General features: G+C 50.2%; 1 protein-coding gene and 1 long non-coding RNA gene across 3 annotated transcripts; one reads left to right on the top strand and one right to left on the bottom strand.

Annotated features, from left to right (window-relative positions):
- Nucleotides 1–345: 345 nt before the first annotated feature.
- Ccdc92b (coiled-coil domain containing 92B) lies at nt 346–22,962 on the bottom strand. Of its 2 annotated transcripts, XM_063251051.1 has the most exons (4): nt 22,549–22,962; nt 11,769–11,921; nt 7,685–7,732; nt 346–4,065 (listed from the first exon to the last, which is right to left on the bottom strand). In XM_063251051.1, the coding sequence occupies exons 2-4, from the start codon at nt 11,896–11,898 to the stop codon at nt 3,482–3,484; spliced, it is 762 nt and encodes a 253-aa protein (XP_063107121.1). In that variant the 5' UTR covers nt 11,899–11,921; nt 22,549–22,962; the 3' UTR covers nt 346–3,481. The 2 variants fall into 2 exon arrangements, with proteins under 2 accessions (XP_063107121.1, XP_063107120.1); XM_063251050.1 differs by lacking the exon at nt 7,685–7,732 and having other exon boundaries at nt 22,549–22,680.
- LOC134476498 (uncharacterized) lies at nt 11,809–17,298 on the top strand. Its single transcript, XR_010048203.1, has 3 exons — nt 11,809–11,938; nt 12,705–12,816; nt 14,376–17,298. It is a non-coding gene; the product is annotated as an uncharacterized LOC134476498 (long non-coding RNA).
- Nucleotides 22,963–23,176: the final 214 nt, after the last annotated feature.

Raw genomic sequence — 23,176 nt, 5'->3', positions numbered from 1 at the left:
TATGCTGGTTGTGGTGATGGAAAACCTGCAGTTGTAGCACTTTGGGAGGCTGAGGCAAGAGGATTACAAATTTAATGAGACTCATTCTCAAAATTTAAAAAAATAAAGGGCTGGGGATGTAACTCAATATAAGGCCTTTGTTTGGTTCAATTCAATATCTAGTGAAGGGAAGGGAAAAGGAAAAGAAGAAACAGATGGGGAAAAAAGGAGTGAATCCTGTTTTATCTAATCATGATATCCAGGGACTACAGGCTGGCACCTCTCTAACCTCTCCCACATTCTCTCTTCCTACCTGTGGGAAAAGATGTGAGGAGCAGTGCCCATAGGGAATTGACTTAACTTGCATGTTTTTAAAATACTTTATTAAGAATAAGGCATATGACAGTCACCCCTAAAGCACAGGGCTCTATTTCTGTGGGTGAGTGAATATACTCTGAAAAGCATTGGATTAAAAAGCGCAGCCAACAGAGAATTTGGAGCAGGATCCCTCTGCCCTGCATGCTACCCTATCCGCGGCTGGCACATCAGTGAGAGGGTGCTCAGAGTTCCTGAGCTCCTAAGGTAAGGAGCTGTTACTCCTCATCCTCTGGCCTCCTTCCTCACCATCAGGGAGGACTCTTATCTTGCTGCGTATGTGCAAGAAAGGCTACCTCATTTTGGCCCCAGGCTGGTCCCCTGAAGTGCAGGTCATAGTGGAAGGGATACAGCAGAGAGGGAGCTGAAGCTTCCCGGTGCATGGCCCTCTGGTCACTAGCTGGCTTCCAGAGCGTATGGAGGCTCCATCCACAACTCTGTCTCCTGGGTCTGTCCATACCTGGGGTGTGGCAGGAGTCCCACAGGATTCTGCATATCCTATCACCTTTCCCTTCCATGGGAATGTGTGCAACAGAGAAAAATAGAGAAGAAAAACCTCTTTCCCTTCTCAGTCACCTGGACCCTCCAGGGATTGGGCTGGGTGCTGTCCTTTGCAGGTGGCTCCCCCAAGCCTGGCTTTGTAATGGTCAGGGCTGAAGCTGAGAGTAAGACTTCTCCCAGCCCCTGAGGCTGTGGTTTTGCCTGCCAGCAGGTGGAAAAAATCTCTAGTCCATTACTTCCAGGAGAAGCTGAGAGGGAACTTTTTTGTCTTTTTGAAATAGGTTTTGCTATGTAGTTCAGGCTGGTTTTGTGCTCACTTTGTAGCCCAGGTTGGCCTTGAACTCATGGCAAACCTCCTGCCTCAGCCTCCCAAGTGCTGGGATTACAGCTGTGTGCTACTACCCCTGGCTGGACTTTTCTAAAATTAGAACCCTGTATCTACCTAGGTCTCCCATCATCCCCATTGGTGGGAAAGAGTTCCTTACTTCCTTTTCCAGCCACCCCAACACTTAGAATCTTTCACCTGGGGGACTGTCAAGCACATCGCAAGCAAATCTCATCTCTGGTTGCTGTTAGAGGGACAAGATTTGGGAGATGCTGATGGGGCCACTAGAGGAGAGGCAGGCAGGCCACCACAGGATCCCAGGGACTGGGGTGTGGTGGGGCCTCTCCTTGTTGGTCACTCTGGGTACCCAGGAGGGGAAAGGGAAGAGAGCTATTGCTATAGAGCTTTGAGGGAGGCCAGGTGGGCATAGCTATGGCTTTTAGTGGGTGGGAATTATGGGTGGATAAAGGAGTTTACCATCTCTGTAGAAGAATCAACATAACAAAATCACCCTGTTTACCCCAAAAGTGTAGCTGTGGGGGATGAAAGTCTATGTGGGCTCCTCCAGCAAGAGTCCTTTCTCCTCCTTCCCATAGTCCCCCAAGAGTGGGGAGCAAGACTCCAACACAGCAGGCTGATAGGGAGGGTGGCAGCACAGAACATGAGTCACACACACAGGAGTGGAGACTGATGCCAGCATAGAGACTCAGGTTGGGGGCATGGGCAGAGGTGAAGGCAGACAGAGCAAGGTCTCCCAGCTCCACCTCCAATACCTCACCCCCAGAAGCAGGACCCCCAGCCCAGGGCTACTTAATGCTTGGTGAACTTAAGCAGTCCTGCATGGGAGAGAGCTGCATGTCCACTAGGCTTGTAGTGTGCTCAGTTTCCTGCTTTTTACTATATTCCTGCTCCCTGTAATGTAGCACAGAAGAGGACATGGACTGGGGATTAACTGCAGGGCACAGCAGGAAAAGTTCTTCATCCCTGGGCTGACTCTTCACCTCGCAGACTCCTGGTGACACAGAACGTGCACCTCTGCCAGGGTCAGGAACTGCCAGGGACCAGATGTCTGAGTGAGGGAAAGGTGTCCTCCCTGGGCACCTCCCGGAAGACCTCACAGGCACTTAAGACTCAATGAAGGGCCAACCCAGAAGGGGTGGCCTGGGGGCTTTGGGGACTGTGTTTCTAGGTTGAGCTTCGGTAGAGGCAATGAGCTGGACGGAAGCTGTACTTTTTGCCTTTGGTAGTGAGGAGAGCTGGGGAAAAAGGGAGTGTGCGTGTGTGTGGATGGGTATTTCTGCTTTCTGTTTGAGTATTTGCCGATCAACTGAGACGGGGAGCAGTAGAAGCACCCAGCCACTACCAGGTTTGGATAGACTTAGGGGCATCCCTGGAGGGGGACTAGGCTGGGGACTAACTTGTCTCCTGCCTTTTCTCTGCTCCTCAGCAAACCCAAATTTCTACCACTTCCAAGAAGCCAGGTCCTCCTTTCAGCCTTGGAGTGCAGCTAGCTGCTCAGGAAGCTGGGCAGGATTAGCACCAATAACCGGAGGAGGCAAACTCCCAGAGCAACATCCAGGAGGGGAAAGCCAGTGCCTGCCCTTCCACAAACCTCCCTCCCACCTCACTGCCCCAGGACAGCTTCTACCCTCTCAGCCTCAGTGTGGCAGGCCCTGGAGTTGAGATGGGGACAACTCTAGACCAGGTCAGGATCTGCCACCAAAACCTTTCTGTAACCCTAAGGGTCCAGAAGTTCAACTTCCATCAAGCCACACTTGCCCCACGAGGGACTCTGAGAGGATATGACCTCTAAGGTGTGTTCCGTGCACACCTGCAAGGATTTGGATGGGGGCGGGGATGGGAACAGCATTTCCAGAGTAAAGGACCAGCCTGAGCCCTGGCTCTTCCTGGGAGGAAGAAGGCTGGGCAGGGCCAGAGGAGGCAAGGCAGGGGAGCTAGAAGCTCAGGGGTGCCCACGGTGCTCTGCATTCCTTCCTGGAGCCAGCCTTTCTCCTACGTCCCAAAGGATTGTCAGCCTTACCGAGGCAGAACGTGACCCCGCTGCCCCTACCCAGTGGCCAGGTAGGGACCAGGTCAGGATCAGTACTGCCAGTACTACACAAAGGTGCAAATGCTCAGCCTTCTCAATAGAGGCGCTGCCTCGTGGGAAGGGAGAACTTGAAGCTTCAGAAACGTTTGGAAATACAAAAGGCGGAGGCGGCTCGAAAGGCGGGAGGGGGGTCCCCGGACTGGAAGTCTCAGTCCCCAGGACCCACCCGCAGGACGCCCGGAGCCCCACGCCTACTCCGGGTCACCGGGCGCATTGGGCAGACTGGGCGCGTCAGGCTGCGCGCTGCCCTGGTCCGGGGGCTCGTGGGGCGGCTGCTGTCGCAGGCCGTGGGCACCGGGCCGAGGGGGCCTTCGGGCGTAGAGGAAGAGCGCGGGGTCGGGCATGGGGTCAATGTCGTCCGGGCCGCCGGCGGCGCGGTCCCAGGAGGCCCAGTCCCGGTTGGGGCCCTTGGCGGCGGCCTCGGGCGGACGGCGGGCCCGCTGTGCGCGCCGGCGGGGCCGGGGCTCGGCGGTGGCGGCGGCGGCCGGGCGCGAGGCCTGCAGTCTCTGTCGCGCAGCGTGCAGCTGGCAGGACAGGTAGGCGGCCGCTTCCGTGTGCTTCTGTAGCTCGGTGCCCAGGACGGTGGCGCGGTGGCTGCGGCGCCGCAGCTCCTCCAGGAAGCGGCGCTCCTCGGAGCGCAGGCTGCAGCGCAGCGCAGACACCAGCGCCTCGCGCTGCGCCACCTCCCGGCGTAGCTCGGCGTTGGCCGCGGCCCGCGCCGCCAGCTGCGACTCCAGCGCGCGGCACTTGCTCTCCAGCTCCCGGGACGCCTCCTCTGAGAAGGGGAGAAAGGGGAGTGGTAAGGGCGCCTGCCTGGCTTGCAACACACCAGCCCCGCTCAGTGGCAGACACAACCGAACCCCGCCCCACCTCCACGGCCACGCATGCTGTCCCTCACTCCCACAGGTCAGCTGCAGGGTCCTTCTTTTCCTTCCCCGGGGCCTTTGCACCTATCTCACCCTCACCATGGCCTCCCCACCAAGTCTTCCGGTTCAGGTTAAATGGAAAATCCTTCCTGACTGCTTGCTTATTCAAGCCACAACTAATTTGCTGAGCCGTGTGTATGTGCACTGGGTTAGGCATTGGGGCAATGGTGGATCACAATGGTCCTCCCAAAGCTTACAGCGTGGTGGGAGTAGTAATTAATCATGAATGTGTAGTAAATAATCATGAATAAGTGTGAGGTTGGCACCATGACATGTGCTGAGAAGTAACAAATCAGTGCTTCCCCTGTAGGAGGAGGATGTGGTCTAATCAGGAAATTTTTTCGGGAAAGAGAGGCTTCCCTAAGAACAGGGCTGCAGACAGAGGGGGCAGCTTGGGCAAAAGTCCTGTTTCAGAAAGATAAGGCAAAAGCAAGGTACAAAAGTGTTAGCGTTGTGCAGAGAAAGGTGTGTGTGTGTGTGTGTGTGTGTGTGTGCCTATTTCCTTCACAGACCATTATATTTTTATAATATTTTGTAAATGTTTTTGTTTGCTTGTTTGCATTTGCCACTGCAGCAGGTCTCAACCTTGGAAACACGATGGAATTATGCAGAGAGCTTTTACAAGTACTGTTTCCTAGTTCCTACCAAGGACCACATGAGTCAGAATTCCAGGATGGACCTGGGAATGGTGCTGCTTAGATCTTCAGCCTGGGCTACATAGCGAGTTCAAGGCTGGCCTGCACTACAGAGTGAAATCCTGTCTTTTTTTAAAACAGAGGGGAAGGGGGGCTGGGGATTTAGCTCAGCGGCATAAGCGCCTGCCTTGCAAGCAGGCAGTCATGAGTTTGATCCCTGGTACCGATAAAAAGGAAAAAGACAAAAAACAAAAAAACAAAACAGAGGGGAAGGGGCTGGGGATACAGCTCAGGGCACAGTGCCTGCCTGGCAAGCACAAGGTGGTGAGTTTGATCTCTGGTATTCAGAAAAAAGAGAGGGAAGGAGAGAGAGGGACCGCAGGCCATATCCTCCTCATAGTTAGAGCACTGATTTGCTACTTCTCAGCACGTGTCATGGTACCAGTCTCACTCTTATTTATGATTATCTACTACATCTCTCCCACCATGCTATAAGCTTTCTGGGGACTATTTTATTATCCACCATAGCCCCGATGCCTAACCCAGTACACATACACAGGGCTCTGAAACCATCACCATCACCACCGCTCAGGATACCAGGGCAGCGTCTTGAGCCCAGGTGATGCCAGATACCCTTTCAGAGGAAGGGAAGTGGGGGTAAAAGCTGCTATTGTTACAGGACTGTTTTTACCTCATCTCATTCTCCAGCCTGGAGCATCAAGAGAATGTCTGCAGTTGCCAAATGAAGAAGTGGGTAGGATTGGTTCAGAAGTTCAGACCAACTCCAGCTGATCTCTACATGTACAGTGTAATCTATAAGATTCCTAGTGTTTTATTTATTTTTGAGGCAGGGTCTCCCCATGCAGTTCAGCCTGGTCTTAAACTCACTATGTTGCCCAGATTGGCCTTGACTCTGGGTCATTCTCCTGCCTCAGCCTTGGAGGGCTGGGATTACAGGTGAGTTCCATCAGGGCCCGCCTCCTAATGTTTTAGCTTAAATTTTTAATCCTCCCCAACCCTAATTCTTTGTCATGTGGATTTTGAGCTATAGGCAACACATCAGTACAACAGGAAATCCACTCTTCAGAATTTTCCTGGCCAGGCATGTTTTATACTCCTATAGTCTCAGTACTTGGGAGGCCGAGGCAGGAGGATTCTGAGTTTAAGGCTAGTCTGGACTACATTACAAGACGGATTCTCATTCTGTTTTTCTTTTGGGGGGGTACTAGGGGTCAGATTCATGACCTTGCACTTACCAGGCAAGCCACTGAGCTAAATCTCCAGCCCCTATTTTTAAAACAAGGTCTTATTATGTAGTCCAAACTGTCCTTGAGATCCTGTCTTAAAACAACCCCCCCCAATCTCTCCTGGCCCCAAAGTGTCTATTTTTATGACTTGTGTGTGTGTGTGTATATGGGGTGAGGGGTGCTGGGGACTGAACCCAGGGCCATGTGTGTACTAGGAAAGTGTTCTTTTTTTTAGTACCGGGGATCAAACTTATGACCTTGCACTTCCCAGGCAGATGCTTACACCACTGAGCTAAATCCCTGCCCCCACCTTTTTGTACTGGAAATTGAACTCAGAACCTCATGCTTGCCAGGCAGGATTAGAGTTAGATATCCCCGGCCCAGGCAAGTGTTTCATCACTGAGTTGTATGCTAGCCTTTTATGATTTATTTTAGCTAAACAGTTACAGTCCCTTCAAGCCAGGTAATGTGCTTTGCACTTCACAATGGTTAGCACCCAGCTCTGGTTCTCAAATTCCTACAATTTAGTGATTATGATCTGAATAAAACAATCTGCTCCCTGCCACGTTTAACAATTTTCTTTACTTATTTGGCTTTTTGAAACAGAGTCTTGCTATGTAGTTCAGGCTGGCCTGACCTACTATATATGTATCCCAGGCAGACCTTGAATTCATGGTGATCCTCCTACATGTGGGTGCCACCATGCCCAGCCCTGCCACATTTTAAAAATATTTCCATTGTTGTTTAAAAAAAAAGCACTACTTTACAGTACAGTACATTCATAGTACAGTACATTCATATTATTGTGTTAACAGATTTCCAAAAAATTTTTGTGAAAAAACAGTATCTCTAGGCAATAATGGAAATGTATTAAAAACAGTGTTGACAACAGAAAAAGACAAGGTCTTGCTATGCTGCCCAGGTTGACCTCTAACTCCTGGGCTCAAGTGAGCCTCCTGCCTCAGCTTCCTGAGTGACTACTCTGAGACACACCCTGCCACAGATCTCTAGAACTTTTTAATCTTGCAAAACTGAAACTCTAGACTCTCTGTATATCATCTTCCCACCCTCACCCTTCTATTAAGAGAGAAGAAATATTCTATGAACAAATGTTTTAGAGGAATTGCCACAATGGCACAAGTCATGCTTTAGTAAAAGGAAAGATTTGCTAATGTGTCTTTGTTCTTCTCATCTAGACTAAAGCCCAGGACCCTGTTCTACCACTGTGTCACGTCTTGACACTCAGTACCTTGCAGAGTGTGGACACTGAACATGAGTTCACTTGTACAGGGTTTTGAAGGACTGGGAGGTGAGTCTCAGAAAGCAATGAAGAGGGCAAGGAGGAAAGAGAACCCGAGTAATCTCTTTTCTTTTTCCCACTTTGGACAGAGACACAGACAGCACAGGGGACTGTGTGCACTGGTATAAGTTGTTTCCTGTACAAGTTACCAAGCCAAATGGGCAAGTCAGACTGACATCTATCTGCACCCTGGTCAGCAGGTGCTGTCCCTGGGTCTAAGCTGGGGACAGAGATGGCATGAGCCCTACTAAGAGTTGGGAAATTCGCCTATTGGTCCTTTTCTTACCTTGCTGGTGAGACTGGGCCTCTCTCATCTCCAGGTCATGGGTCAGTTCTGGGGCAGAGAAAAGGCAGGTGTGTGTGTCACAGGTCACTAACAGTGGCAATAAAAATCCTTAGAAATGAATTAAACCACCCCCTCTATACCAATTTCCTGCCCAGAGCCCCAGTGGCCTCTTGCCAAGTTCAGAGATTAGTTCACTACAAGGGTCTGTCTGGATTTGGGGATAAGTTCAGCCCTCGTGGGACAGAAGAGCCTAGCTTGTCTGGGAGCTGGGAGAGTATGCGCCCCTTCCTAGCACTGATATAGCAGCAAACAGCAATTGTGGGGGACCCTAGCTACACAATTACTGGTCAGACGCTAGCGTGTGGAAGGCCTCTTTAAGGTCACTGGAAATGGGCGGTGGGCTATTTACCAAATTGGACATATGTGTTCACTCGATTAGCAGCCAGTACAGCTAGCTGCACCCGCCTCCGTTATTGTCTGTAGAATGGCACTGCTCCTTCCCGCACCCTGTTCCACCGAGTCTACCGGGCAGAGTGGGCTTTGAGGCAGACAGCGCCACCTTGTGACGGTAGCTGCCTGGAGGCTTGGCCCTGAGCGGCAGGGGAGGGCGGGGCGCCGCGAGCCAGCGGCTTGCAGAGTGAGCCAAAGTCCCGGCGCAGCATTTCCCTCCTCGTTCTTTTTGTTTTTTTCCTGGCAGTGGAGATCAAACCCGGGGAGTGCTGAGCTACATTCTCAGCCCTTTTATTTTCAGACAGACTTCCACTAAGTTGCCCAGGATTTGAGATCCTTCTGCTTCAGCCTCCTGGGTAGCTGGGATTACGGGTTTAGGCCACCATGCTCAGCCCAGTCCTTATTCGTTAATTTCTCAAATGCTTCATCTTAGCCTAGCTTAGCTTGATTTTTTTTTTTTTTTTTTTTTTTTTGTATCAGGGATTGAACTCACAACCTTGCACTTGCCAGGCAGGCACTTATGCCACTGGGCTAAATCCCCAGCCCAGAGCTTGATCTGTGTTTTGAGACAGTGTCACTAAGTAGCTCAGGCTAGTCTTGAACTCAGTATGCAGCTCAGGCTGGCCTCAGATTCCCGCTAATCCTCCTGCCTCAGCCTCCCAAGTGCTGGGATTACAAGTGTGATACAGGTGTATGCTCAACTGAGCTTGATCATTCTTATATCTGCTGTCCCCCAACTCCACTAGACCTCAAGAACTGGCAAAAAAGGTGGAGAAGTATAGCTCGGTGGGACAGTGTGTGCTTGGCCTACTCCCAAGCTCTGCTTCAATAAGCTACAGTGATCTGTAGGAGCGCCTGCATGTACCTTTAGGAACACAGGCTGGGGTCACGGAGAGCAGGTGTGCATCAAGAGACCAGGAAGGCAGTACGTCAGCGGGGCTACTCACCACCCAGCAGCACCTACAGCGATGGCCTGTGGCCCCAGGCCTGCACCTCTTCCCTGCCTTCATGGAGCTCTTCTGGAGACAGGGCCTGTGCACAGGTACCTCCTCTGGGGAAGCCACTTGTTACCAGGAGACAGGGAGCCTAGGCTGTGACTCCAGTCTCACCCCCTCCTGGGGCACCCTGTGCAGAGCTGATGTCTCCACTCCTTGAGCTCCCTGGGGCCAGCGCAGCCCCTCCTCCAGCCCTTGCAGTGTGACCCAAGAGACCCTGGACGAGGTCAGGGGACTGTGCCCAAGAGATCTTGGCTCTACCACTGACTCCCTGTGGGCTGGTTTCTCCTCATCCCTTAATCACGGGACTAGGACGTGGGGAGAGAGAATCCAGCTGGGCTCCCCACCTTCTGGTCAGAATCTTGATGGTTTAGATGAATATGCTGTGATGTCAGATACACTGTGACCCTGAATCATTAACAGTATCTGTCTGAGCCTCAGTTTTCTCATCTGGAAGATGGGAACAAAATAGCACACACATGCACACACCCACCCAAAGAAAGCACTGCTGCCAGGAGGAAATGAGAAAAAATAAACAGAAGGCTTGGTCCAGGATGAAACTAGTGCACAGTGCATGGGGTTGGAGGTAGAGACAGTTTGTCGTCATCTAGGCTGCTGAGCCAACCCTGAACATACTTCCTACTTCCCAAGCCCCTTCATTCCAAGTCCTCAACTATGGTTGACTAGCTTTCCAGCAGTCTGTCCTCCTGGCCCATCCTATCCCCTTCCTAGCCTTTGGCTTTTTTTTTTTTGACAGAATCTTGCTGTGTTTCAGGCCTATGTTTCAGGCTTGCTTTGAATTTGCAATCCTCCTGCTCAGCCTCCCAGAGTTCTGGGGTTACAAATGTGAACCACCATGAACCTCTGCCCTAGACTGAGGGCTTCAGTCATTTCAGTCCCCACAGTGGTTGTTCTAATCCACCTGAGTTATTTCATCGCCTTAATCAATAACCAAGAAGCTGCAGGCCCTTGCCGGTCTGAAAAGGGTAAGTGTGTGTGTGTGTGTGTGTGTGTGTGTGTGTGTGTGTGTGTGTGAAGGGTCCTCTGTTGCTACCTGTGACCCTCTCTTGGTTCTGGCTCTTCTCTGTAGTGGAGGGACTGAAGTCCTCAGCATGAGGCCAGGGAGGAGAAATGAGAGGATCCCCTACAGGTCTTAGCATTCCCTATTTTCCTCTAAGGCTGTTTTGCAGTGCTAAGGTGGCATGGGACAGAGATGACATGTGCCCCCTGGGCTTGCCTGTGGTGCTGGGCTATCTTTGGGGGAGACCACTCATGTCTTGTGCTGCAGCATGAGAAGCCAGGTGGTCACTCAACTCTCTAGCCCTCAGCTTCCCTATGGCAGTGGGGAGCCTCCCTAAAGCAGGGGCTAGAGGGAGATAAGAGGTCTAGCTAGGAGGTAGGAGACAATCCACAAAGCTGCAGAGATATGTAGGACTGGGGGTTTGAAGCTCTGGGTTCTAATGTGGCTTCTGCTATTAGCATACTGTATGATGTACTTTCTCTGGGACTCAGTTTACCCATTTGTGCAAATGAATCCTTCCAGCTGACACATTCTAGGAGCCACTGGCTCTACAATCTGTGCTGGAGACTCAGCCAGCTGCATATCTGGGTCACAGCCAAGGCCCTGAGAAGATCAGACAGTTGAGGCTATGGGTCTAAGAGCAAGGGCTGGATCTAGGAATTCACCTCATCCTTTGGGTCCCTGTGCTGCTCACAGAGCAATCAGTGGGCAAGCCCTTCCCTGGCTCTCCCCTATCCATGCCTCTTCGTCTCATTCCTGGACCCTTTCGGCAGGTTTGCTGTAGGCCTCCCAGCCTCCCTCTCCCACAGTTCACCTTCCACACAATTGCCAGGCTCTATTTTTCTTCTTATTGCAGTCCTGGGGATTGAACGTGGGGGCTTGGACATGCTAGGCAAGCACTCTACCACCGAAGCACAGCCTCAGCTCTTTGTGTTTATTTCTACAATTCTGGTCCTTTTTTTTTTTTTTGAGGCAGGGTCTAGCTGGGTCACTAAACTACTCATGCTGGGCTTCAAGCTCGAAATCTTCTTGCCCCAGTTTCTTTCTTTTTTTTTTTTTCTTTTTCTTTTTTACTGGTACCGGGGATCGAACTCATGACCACACACTTGCAAGGCAGGTGCTTATGCCACTGAGCTAAATTCCCAGCCCCTGCTCCAGTTTCTTGAGCAGCTGAGATTACAGGTGTGCACCTGCTGTATCTTAAGAGCACCTGTTAGGTATGTGTGTGTCCTCAGCTGGACCTAGGGATTTTTGAGGGCTGGGGGACACTCAGTGAACAGTGACCTAAGACAGGAGGCCATGGCAGGATCACAAGTTTGAGCCCTGCATAAGCAACTTAGTGAGATCCTAAAACAAACAAATCCTGTAGCTTGGTGCAAAGCCTTCAAGTTCAATTTCCAGTACTAGGAAAAACAAAAAGAACCCTACCCAGGTTCCCTAGGAACTGGTTCTGGGCTCCCTGATGTGCTACCTCAGTCCCAGATCCCTTTCCCAGCTCCCCGACTCTCTGTTTCCTCATTCAGAAAAAGTGGCGGCAGGACTGCTATGTGGCTTCCCTCTGAAATCAGTGAGCATGGATGACAGGGACCTGCTCCCCCCCGCCTGCCCCTGGCCTCACCTGAGCAGCGCTTCTGCAGCCTCAGGATTTCCAGGTGCAGGTCTCGCAGCAGGGCCATCTGCTCCTTCTTCAGAAAGCTGATGTGGCGTTGCACGCTCTGGATCTGATGCTCCAGGGACGTGGTATCCATGGCAGCCCAGGCCTGGACCCCACCTGGGGAGGACCACAAGGTGAACCCACATCTTCAGAGCCTATCTGCTCTGTCCACCCCTCACCCCCAGGGGCCTTGTGCTTTGTCCTTTCTTCCACTCTGGGGGACTGGGTACTCTTGCCACTATGTGGACAGTTCTGCCACCAATGTCACTGACATTTCCCTCCTGCTGCTCACTCCAGCTTCATGAACAAGTAGTGTGCTGATAGGGACTATCCACATTCCACAGATGGAGGTGAAGATTGGCTCTCCTGCTCCCAGGTGACTCCCTCCTCTTCTTCTCAGACAGGAAGGCACATGGAGTCAGCAAAGAGAGACAGAGGATCTGGGGTCTAGCCTGCCCCGCCCCCCCGCTGCTTTTTTTTAAGACAGGGTCTCACTATGTGGTTCAGGCTGGTCTTAAATTTACAGTGTAGTTCAGGTTGGCCTCAGACTTGGAGTGATGCCCTTGACTCAAGCTCCTGAGTGCTGGGATTACAGGGGTGCGCTACCAGACCCGGCTTCCTGCCTCTTTTCCAGCTGTGTGGCTTGGGGCCAGTTCTCTCCTTCCCTTGGGTGTTTTTCCATGGGAAAAATGAGGGCGCTGTACAGTGATAAGCCCTGCATCTTCCAGTTCTGATGTCTCGCCAGCATCTCGGCTCCAGGGTGACCATCAGTGGTGGGGACACACAGTCTCAGCACAGCCCTTCCCAGTTCAGGTCCATCTTTCTCACTTGCCCTAGAGTTATAGGGTCATCCAAATCATGGAGGAGGAAAAAAATTTTTTTTGGTACTATATTTTTCAGGTCCTTGCACTTGCTGGCAGCTTTTCTAGGCTGCTGAGCTATAACCCCAGCCCTTGGAGAAGAAAAATTTGAGGAGCATTTGGTTAACCCTGTCATTGTGAGCTGAAGGCAGGTAGGTGGTGAAGAGTGTCCCGATACTAGGCACTGAACCTAGGGCTCTGCATTGAGCTACAGCTCCAGTCCTTTTTATTTTTATTTTGAGGCAGAGTATTACTAAACTTGTGATCCTCCTGCCTCATGTTCCTGGAGTGTTGGGAATACAGGTGTGCACCACCGTGGAGACCTTTTTAAAAGAAGAATGGGCAATCAGGCATGTCCCCAGTGACTCTTGTGGTGGGAATGTAAGCCACTGTGACCCTAATGACACCCAGACTTTCCAGGCCTCCCTCTGGCTCTGCTCTCTTCAGTGACTCACTTCTATGGTACTCGGCAGAAGGCAAGCACATGAGGCCCAGGGACTCCCTAAGTTTGGAAGGACCTGCCTCCAACTCCCTGAGGAATTGCCTTGGCAGTGAGAGAGAAGCCAGTGAGATGCACAGCTGTGGCTGGGAACCAACAGGCTTCCTCCTGAGACTGACATTCTTAAGGTCGGGTAGGGTAGGGTCGGGCCAAGCAGGTTGACCTGAGGCATTGTATTCAGAGGTGCCTCTCTCTGGGCTCCCTCCTTGGGGACTCCTCTGACCCCACTAATCCAGCCAAGGAGCCCTTTCATTTTGGCAGAGAGTGGCTCTTTGGCTCTCAGGGATACTGCACATTATGTGACCCTCTGCTGTGTTCAGGGAACTTTACATACATTCTCTCACCTCGGCTGACCACCTCCACTTCAAACAGGAACTGGCCCCAGAGCTGGTGCCACACCAGCTCCCTGGCTCCGTGAATAACTGGTGGGAGACCCAATTCTCCAAGTCTTTTGCATTTCTATTTTTTCCTTTCTTCCTTCATTTTCTCTATTTACAGTGGTGCTTCAGTTTGTGAACTTAGCTTGTTTTATGATTTAGGGGAAGATGGCCAGGTTTGTATTTGTATGAGGAAGATGGCCACAGTCCTGTTTGCTACCTGATGCAGAGTGAGGCAAACAGAAGCAAAATGCTGTCCAAAGCTTCTGTTTGTGAACCAAATTGTTGGCAAGCAGAAGTGTTTGTGAACTGAGAGGTTACTGTGTTTGTTTGTTGGGGATCAACCCAGGGCCTTCATGGTTTTTCTTTTTTAATTTTTTTTTTTTTTTTTGGTCTTTTCCCTTTTTATTGGTACTGGGGATCAAACTCACGACTGCCTGCTTGCAAGGCAGGCGCTTATGCCGCTGAGCTAAATCCCCAGCCCCGGTTTTTCTTTTTTAGCAGAGCATGGTGGCACATGCCTGTCATCTCAATACTTGGGAGGCTGAGGCAGAAAGATTGCTGAGTTTGAGGCCATCCTGGGCTATATAGTGAATTCAAGCTCAGCCTGAACTACCTAACAAGAACTGTCTCAAAAGAAAAAAACCTTTTTTAAAAATTTTAAGACAGGGTCTCTCTGAGTTACTAAATCGCCTAGGGTGGGCTTGTAGGATTTCAGGCACATGCCACCACACTTGGTTTAGACTTTTTTTGGAGGGGGGAGAGGAGTTATTTTGTTTTTTAGGCTAGCCTCAAACTCATAACCTCAAGAGATCCTCCCTTCTCCGCCTCCCAGATACCCAGAACGACAGACCTGTGCCACTGCACCCAGCAGGCAACTGAATCTCTGACTGCAAAGAAGTTCCTCAGAACTGACTGTGGGAATGGTCCTGGCCTGGAGCTGAGTCTTGGTTCTTGCAGTTCTCTGCTGTGTCTCTGTGGGAGTGAAAGTATCCTGTGGGGCCTCTCCAACCTTTGCTGGTATAGGCGGGGCCAAGAATAGAACCATCCTAGGATGGCTGTGAGAATTAAACAAGATAGGAAATACTGCGGAAAGCACTCGGTCAGGGCTGGCTCAATCAGTGCGGCCTGCATCACTTCTTCCTTCTCTTTTCTGCCCACTCCCTGTGTGAGCAGGTAATTCTGTCCTTACTTGCCTAGTTTTCCATTTATTCATTCTACTGTTGCCAAGCCCTTGCTCAGTGTGCAGGATGCAGGGATACAATAACAAGTACCTGCTTTCAGGGAGTTCACAGTGCAAAGGGAGAGAGACAAAAGGAGAATGTGTCTAATGACCCAACAACAGGCCAAAGAGGCATATAATTACTATCTGTGAGAAATGCCATAATAAAGAAACTTATACAGTCAGGTGTGGTGGTGCCACCTGGAATCTTAGCACTTGGGAGTCTGAGGTAGAAGGATCACAAACTTAGGGAAAAAAAAAAAATGCCCCAAGTACACACACTACAGTATGGAAGAATATAAAACCAACCTGTTTCACTTTTTTTTTTTTAACCTTCTTTTTGTTTTTTTCTCAGACAGGGTCTCACCATGTAGTTTATGTTGGCCTTGAACTTCCTGTGTAGTACAGGCAGGCCTTGAATTTATAGTGATCCTCCTGCCTCAGCCTACTGACTGCTGGGATTATGGATATACACCACCACACCCAGCATCCTGTTTTATTGTAAAAAATATTCTTCTATGGCACTGGGAGTCAAACTCAGGGCCTGTTACGTGCTAGGCAAGTGTTATACCCATACCCCTAGCTCATGGGATTTACTTTACATTTGGGATCGGGGAAGATCTTTTTCTTTGTCTTTTTGAGACAGGGTCTCACGGTGCAGTTCAGCCTGACTCTGGGCTCACTTTGTTGCCCAGACTGGTCTCAAATTTGCAATGATCCTCCTGTCTCAGCCTCCTGAGTGCTGGGATTATACATGTACACCATCACCCTCAGCTAGGAAGTGACTTTTAGGTTGAGATTCTGTGGCAGGCAGAATCCTAAAATGTTGTCCAAATTTCCCAACCTGAAGTACACTCACCCTCAGGTGTTATCTCTTCCTCTTGAGTGTGAGAAACACTATGCATCTGATGAATTTCCCTCCAGTGACAAGGTCACATGCCAAGGGGAAAGGGGTTTGCAGATGTAATCCAGATCTCTAATGAGATGACTTTGAGTTAATCAAAAGGAAGACATGCTAGATGGGTCAGATCTAATCAGATAAATGTTCAGAGGAACTCAGAGTAGAGGATTCTGCTAAAATGTGTCAGACTCCTGACTTTTAAGAAGTGAGATAATAAGTTTATGTGGCTTTTGTTTTATCTTGTTTGTCGGGCTGGAGTCTAAGGCATGCAATTACAGCACTTGGGAACCTTTCTCAACAAAACAAAACAAAACAAAACCAAGCCTAGGGTATGCTAGGCAAGCACTGTGCCACGGAGCTATGCCCCCAGCCCTAAATTTATGTTGTTTTAACCCAGTACATTTGTGATGATTTGTTTTAGAGCGCAGACCAGATGACGTAGAGATGTCTAGAATCCCAGCACCTCAGCAGGCTGAGAGAGGAGAACTGCAAGTTTGAGGCCAGCCTAGACAACTTAGTGAGAAGCTGTCTCAAAATAAAAACAAAGGGCTGAGGACGTAGCCGAGTGATACAGCACCTTTCAGTTCAGTCCTCTCAATTACAAAAACAAAACACAAGAACAGGTTAGCAGGAGAGCGGGAGTCAGAAAGACAACTCTAACATGGAAGAGCCTCTGTGAAGGCAAAGTGATCATAACAGCAGCTTACATTTATTAAACACCTGCTGCATGCTGAACTTTTTTCCCCTTCTTTTGAGACAGGGTCTCGATATGTAGTTCAGGGTGGTCTTGATCTCACTATGTAGCCCCAGCTGGCCTCAAACTCACAGAAATCCTTCTGAGTGCGGAGATTACAGGCATGCAGCACCATCCCCGGCCCTGCATGCTGAATTTTGAGCTAAGGGCTTCACATGTCTGTTTGAAGAACTGAGACCCTGCTGTCCTAGTAGGAGCTGAAGTGCAAGGCCTTGGGGGTGGGTCACAGGAAGTCATGTTAGGAATTTTTGGTCAACATTAGATGACTCTGAACTGGAGATGTGGCTCTGTGGTAGACTGCTTGAAGCCCAAGGCTCTGTGATTTTATTGCCAGCAATGCAAAAAGAGTACTAAGTGACTTTGGAGGTTAATAAGGGATTTTTTTTTTCTTACTGGGGATCAAACTCACGAACCCATGTTTACCAGGCAAGCACTTGTGCCACTGAGCTAAATCCCTGGCCCTATTTAGGGATTTTAAACAGAGGAGGTACATGACATGGTTTGTCTCTCATATAGTTCAGGCTGGCCTTGAACTCGTGGTGATCCTCTAGCCTCACGCTCCCAAGTACTGAGATTACAGATGTGTGCCACCTGCATGATTTGTGGGTTGGTGTTTTGTTTTGTTTGTTGGTGTGAGTGTGTGTTGATGGGGGTTGAACCCAGGGACTTGTACATGCTAGATAAATACTTTACCACGGAGCAACATTTCCTAGCCCCGTTTCCCCTTCTGAAACATGGTTTTGCTAAATTGCCCAGGTTAGCCTCAAACTTGTGATCTTCCTGCCTCAACCTCCCAGGTAGCTGGGGTTACAGGTATGCACAACCACACTTGGCTCTGATTTATTTTGTTTCTTTTTTATTTTATTTTTTGGTACTGGGGATCAAACTCAGGACCTTGTGCTTGCCAGGCAGGCGCTTTGCTAAATCCCTGGCCTTTTTTTGTCCTTTTAAGACAGGGTCTCACTGTGTACTTCAGGCTGGCCTTGAGCTCACTTTGTAGCACAGGCTGGTCTCAAACTTGCAACAATCCTCTTGCCTCAGCTTCCCAAGTGCTGTGATTACAGTCATGCACCACCATGCCTGGCTTGGCTGGCTTGCTTACTTTCTTTTCTCTTTCTTTCTTTCTTTCTTTCTTTCTTTCTTTCTTTCTTTCTTTCTTTCTTTCTTTCTTCAGAGCTGGGCATGGTGGTACATGTTTGTAATCCTAGCACACTGGGAGACTGAGGCAGGAGAATCACAAGTTTGAGCCAAACCTGGAATCGACTTAGCCCAGTCCAAAAATCAAATAACAGAATAAAATGATCTGGTAATGTAGTTCAGTGTTAAGGCCCTGAGTTCAATCTCCAGTATTTTTTTTTAAAAAAAACAAAACTATGTATAGTATTTTTGTTTTGTTTTTTGGTACTGGGGATCGAACTCATGACCTCACGCTTGCCAGGCAGGCACTTGTGCGGCTAAGCTAAACTCCCAGCCCTAAAACTGTACATACTGGCTGGTTCCTTTCTCACTGTGTCAGCTTTCACATTGGCCCGCTTCCTTATCCATAATCACTCCCAGGGTGACCTTGTCCAGGGCCAGGGCTCGGAATACTATTTATCCATTGCTGACCCCTAAAGTCACTTTTCCCTAAAAGCTACACTGGCTACCTAGCTCTTCCATTAGGATGTCCATCAAGTCCCTCACACTTCCAAGACCCAACACCAAACTCCTGCACTCTCTCCTACAATCCTGCTCTTGCCACCATTTGCCATCTTGATAAACAGCTGTTATTTAAATATTCACTCAGTTGCTTGGAAGTGACCTTTGATTCCTCTTTTTCTTTATATTCTGCAATGAATCCATCTGAAAATCTTGTTTGCTCTGCTTAAAAAAAAAAAAAACAACCCATCCAAACACTTCTCATTATCACTTTAGTCCAAGCCACCAAACTCTGGTATATGACTGCAGTAGTTACCTCCCTGGCGTTCCTGTAGGAACATAGGTCTCATCACGCATCTTCACCTCTCTAATGGCTTCCCACACCACTTAGAACAGACCCCAAGTTCCTATCATACCCTGTGCCATCCGCCCCTGGTTCTCCTTCTCTCATCTCTTCTCTCCACTGCTGGCTCCACTCAGCTTCTGGGCTCCTTGCTGTTCCTGAATGTGGCAAGCACTCTAGCCTCAGTGACTGTGGCTGTGCTGGCCTCTCTGCCTGGGATGGACGTTACCAAGACTGCCTATGACCCATTCCTTTCCTTCCTTCAGGGCTTTATTTAAATGCCATCTTCTTGGGGCCCTTCCCCAATCACTCAGTCTAAAAAGAATCTTCCGTCATTCTTTACTCCCTTATTCTGAATTATTTTTCTTTCATGAACTTATTACTACATGAGCAGAGTGAATATTTTGTTTACTCTTTGCTTTCCCTGCCAGATCATTAGCAATAGAAGATGAAGGACTTTTATGTCCCCCCTGCCTCATTCCCAAGCACGTACCATGGTATCTGGAAAATCAAAAGTACTCAGTGAGTACTGCAGACCACAAAGTGAATGAATTTATGGGTATGAGTAGACAGACATATTTACAGACAAGCTGAGATCAAGACAGACATATGTTAGGTAGGTCCTTTCCAAATGACCTCAAACAAGGAGAAACAGATGTCAAGCTGACCAGCAAATATAGTGGGGCATCACGTAGATGAGCTATATGTCTGAGTCAGGATGTGTGAACCTGTGTGTCTGTGCCTGCACCAGAACCTGGGTGTGTGCCTCGAGGAGTGTGTGTGTGGTGCTGGGGATCTAAGCCAGAGCCTCGTGCATGCCAGACAAGTAGTCTGCCAGTGAGTCGCATTCCCAGGCCATGTGTGTGTTTCTTGATTGTCTCGGATCTGTGAGTGCTGTGTGTACAACTGGAGGATGAAGATGTATGAGCCGGGCCTGTGCTGGGCTGAAGTGAGACCATGTCTTCTCCCAGACACCGGGATGCCAGTGATTCTGAAGGGCAAAAGCCCTTCCTTCTCACACAGCCCCAGAGACTGGACCCTGGCCATGCTGAGAGCTGAGCCAACCAGCTGTTTCGTGCTTCCCAGAAAGATTTGAGCATTTGCTTCCAACTAAGCAGGCTGCTCTTGTCAGGGCAGAAATTTGGGTCACTAATGATCTTGGCAAACAGTCTTTCTTAGATGTCATTTTGTAGTTTGTCTGGGGGAGTGTGGGACATGCAGTGGGGAAGGGGGAACTGAGGACGGCACAAATCTTCATGTGGTTGAGGAGCCCCAAGCCCATCAGAAGGCCGGAGCCAGGAAAATGTCAGGTTTTCACAGCAGATACGCAGTGCTGGCACCACTGGGCTTCAGAAGCTGGTGCCTGAGACATGGCCCAGGCCAGCTGCTGCAGCTGAAGAGTGAGCGCTGTCTGCTCCATCTTCCTGTACCCCAGCAGGAAGAGGCCCTCACCTCTGTCTGCAGCCCCAAGGGTCCTGACGACCTCAGTGCCTGCTTTGCCTGTGCTGCGTCCTTCTTTTGCTACTTCCAGTTCTTTTTCATGTTAATTTTCTACCTGGATTGTTTTAAAAATCATTTTTTAAGCATCACCAAGAATAAAGCAGGACCTGTGATACGGAGTCCACAATTTACAGTTAATTCCAAATGCTTCTGACACATCTCTCCTGTGTCTGAAAATACAAATAATTTCTCATTAGGGGAGCTGGTGTTTAGAAGCCTTCCCTGTTCAAGTCATTAACCCTGGGCAAAGGGTCAGGTTCAGGGACTTGCTGATCCTGGCACAATTTTGATTCGCAGAGGCCTGGGCTCCTGATCCCGAGAATAACCTGGCCTCCTGCTTGCCTTTGGAGTATCTGCGACCCACCTTCCTTCCTGACTTGGGGAGGGGGAAATTTAGCTCTCATTTCCTCTTTATTCTTCCAGCTCTTTGGGCTGAAAGACCCACATAAGGTATAGAATCATAGCACTCAGAGCCTGGAGGACTTCCACAGTCCTCTCCGACAGCGTTTCTCAAATTGTGCTACACAGAATTAGAGGATTCTGCAGAGGGTACCTCAGATGCTGCCCAAAGGACTGGGGGCAAAGTGCTGAGCCCAGAAGCTTTGCTTCTTAATCTTCTTTTATATGAAGAGCAATACAAATTCTTTAAAGAAAAGGCCTCTGTAACCAAAAATTGGAAAACCACTTCTTCTTCTTCTTGTTGTTATTTTGCCATGCTAAGAATTGAACCCATGGTCTCACATAAACCAGGCAAGCATTCAATCACTGATATATAAACCCTCAGCCCCTTGAAAACCACTTTTACAGTATAATCTTTCCTTAGACATCTAATTCCATCTCCCTCAAACTCTGTGATCTGCTCGTTGTCCACCTGGCCTCTTCGGGTCCCCTCTCTGCTCTGCCCCAGGCTTCTTGTGCTCCACTTGTGTAGAGTTTTCACCGTACATCATCCCTCACTCCCTGACTAGTTTCAATTGTCTCAGTCTCAATTTCACTCAGGGTTTGTCTTCTCTTTGGGACCAAGACTATTTATTGAGCCAATAAATATCTCTATATTATAAGCAGTGCATATATTGTGTTAAAGTTTTTCTATTTTTTCCTTATATTTTATTTGTTGAAGTTCCTTAAGGATATATGCTTCTTGTTTCAAGGAGAATGTTAAATTTACTATTTTTAAATCATTTTTGAAATTTTATTATTCTTGTAGCCAGGGAAGATATAGCTGGGGCAAACATAATAGATGAGTAAATAAATCATCAATATGTTCTTTATTTTTCTTAGTCATTATTCCACTTCATTACCTGACTCAGAGTCCCAGGGCCAGGAGAAGGGCAGGAACTGAGAAGCCTTTCTGGGACATGGTGCTGATGCACAGGCAGTAATACTATTACTAACACTAACACTAACACTAACACTAACACTAACACTAACACTAACACTAGTAAAGCATCAGCACTGTTCTTAGCATTTTACTCATATCAAATTATTTGTCACTGCAGGTTGTGTTAGTATATTCACTTCAGATGAGGAAACAGGTTCAGAGAAGAAAAGTAGTTTGATTTTGTGTAATTACAGTGCCTGGCACCTAGAAGGACCCCACTGGGAATTCATCCTGAAATTTATGACCCCTCACAACAAAGCAAACACAGTCCATCCTTGCAAGCTGATCTGTTTCATATTCTACTTCTTGTTCTCCTGGCAAACAAGCAGGAAAAACTCTCTCCCTGCTCTGTGTTCCCCAATCTGTCAGATCTAGGTGGTAGCTAGTACCACATTCTAGTATATATCACTCTCCATTGTGTGTGTGTGTGTGTGTGTGTGTGTGTGTGTGTGTGTCTGTCTGTCTGTCGCACTCTTAGCTTCTGTTCTAAACTGCAAGCTTCTCTAAGGCAGAGCTTTGTCTCTGAAATCCCTTGCAAGGATCAGGCACACAAGGAACGTCAGTGAAAAACGGAGAATGAGTTAAATCTTACTGGGAATCACCAGAACAAGTAAGTACACGTATTAAAAAATAATTACCCTTCTCCCCTGCAAGTCCTTGGCTCTCCCGGGCATTTAAGTCCGCACAAGAATCTAGCCTTTGACAAATGTCTGGGATGCTGCCTGCAAGGTGGGGCCACTTGTCCAGTGGTAGAGCAACATTCTCCAGGGACATTGTGGTCCTCTCCATTTCAGGGCCACTCCTCCCCCAGACGTTCAACTCCGATTCCCCCCTCACTGCCCATCCCAGCACCCCTAACCTCAGCAAAACTGAGGATTCGGGCTCAAGGAGTTGAGTGGGGTATATGGGGAAACGGGGAGCCCTTCACCCCCTAAGTGTGCCTCAAATACGACTCCCGGGGAAGATGGGGTGGAATGGGGGGATGTGGGGACTAAGGAGGAAAGGGAAGACAGGCAGAATGAAAGGTGAGTGGCGGGAGGCGACAGGAGGTGGGGGTCTCGACCCCGGGACGCTCTGGACTCGGCCAGCCCCAGGGAGGCCGGGCTGAGTGGCGGAGGACAACTTCTGCCCGCGTCCTCAGGTCCGTCCGCCCCCCGCGCGCTGCGGTGCCCTGCTTGCCGGCCCTCCCCGGGAGCCGGGGCTCTGCGCGCCGCCCCCACCCGGGCCTGGGGCCCGCGCCCGCCCCGCCGCCCCCCGACCGCCTCCTACCTTCGGGACTTGCAGGAGCAGCCCGCCGGGGCCCGGGCCCAGCCGGGCCGGGTGGGGGAGGCGGCGGGTCCCCCGCTAGCTGCGCCCAGGCTTCCGCAGCGCGCGCCCCGGCTGCGGTGCCATCCACCGCCGCGAGGCCGCGGGGCTGCGGGGGATTGCGGGGGGCTCCGGGGCGCCGCGCCGGGGGTCTGAGGCGGGCTCCGGCGTAAACACCCAGCAACGTGACCGGAACTGGCGAAGGAGCTGGAGGGGGTGGGGGGCGGGAGCGATAAGGGGGGAAGGGAGGGGCCGTGGGCGGGGCGGGGGAGGGGAGGCCCCGGCGCGATCGGGGGAGGGGGAGCCCCGGGAGCCCCAGAAGCCGAGCCGGAGGACCCCAGCGGGCAGCCAAATCCGCGGAGATGGCCTTGGCAGAGAGCTAGGGGGACCCGGGAAACCCGCCGAGGAGTTGGCGAGGGAGCGTGGGCGGATCAGCACCGCGGACAGCGCCCGGGCCCGCAGGCCGCGGTCCGCTCCGCCCTCGGTCGCCAGGGCGCAGCTAGAAAGGGCCGCGCCGCGCCGCATCTGCCCAGGAAAGGGCTGGGGTGGGGGCGACCTGGCCGAGCCCTGAAGTCCGCCCTGTGTCTAGGGA

This window comes from Cavia porcellus, unplaced genomic scaffold, assembly GCF_034190915.1.
Source record: "Cavia porcellus strain 051 isolate PalLab524CR breed Dunkin Hartley unplaced genomic scaffold, mCavPor4.1 scaffold_6, whole genome shotgun sequence".
Taxonomy (NCBI): domain Eukaryota; kingdom Metazoa; phylum Chordata; class Mammalia; order Rodentia; family Caviidae; genus Cavia; species Cavia porcellus.
Note: the sequence above shows the minus strand (reverse complement) of the source record. Positions and strands in the feature narration are given on the sequence as shown.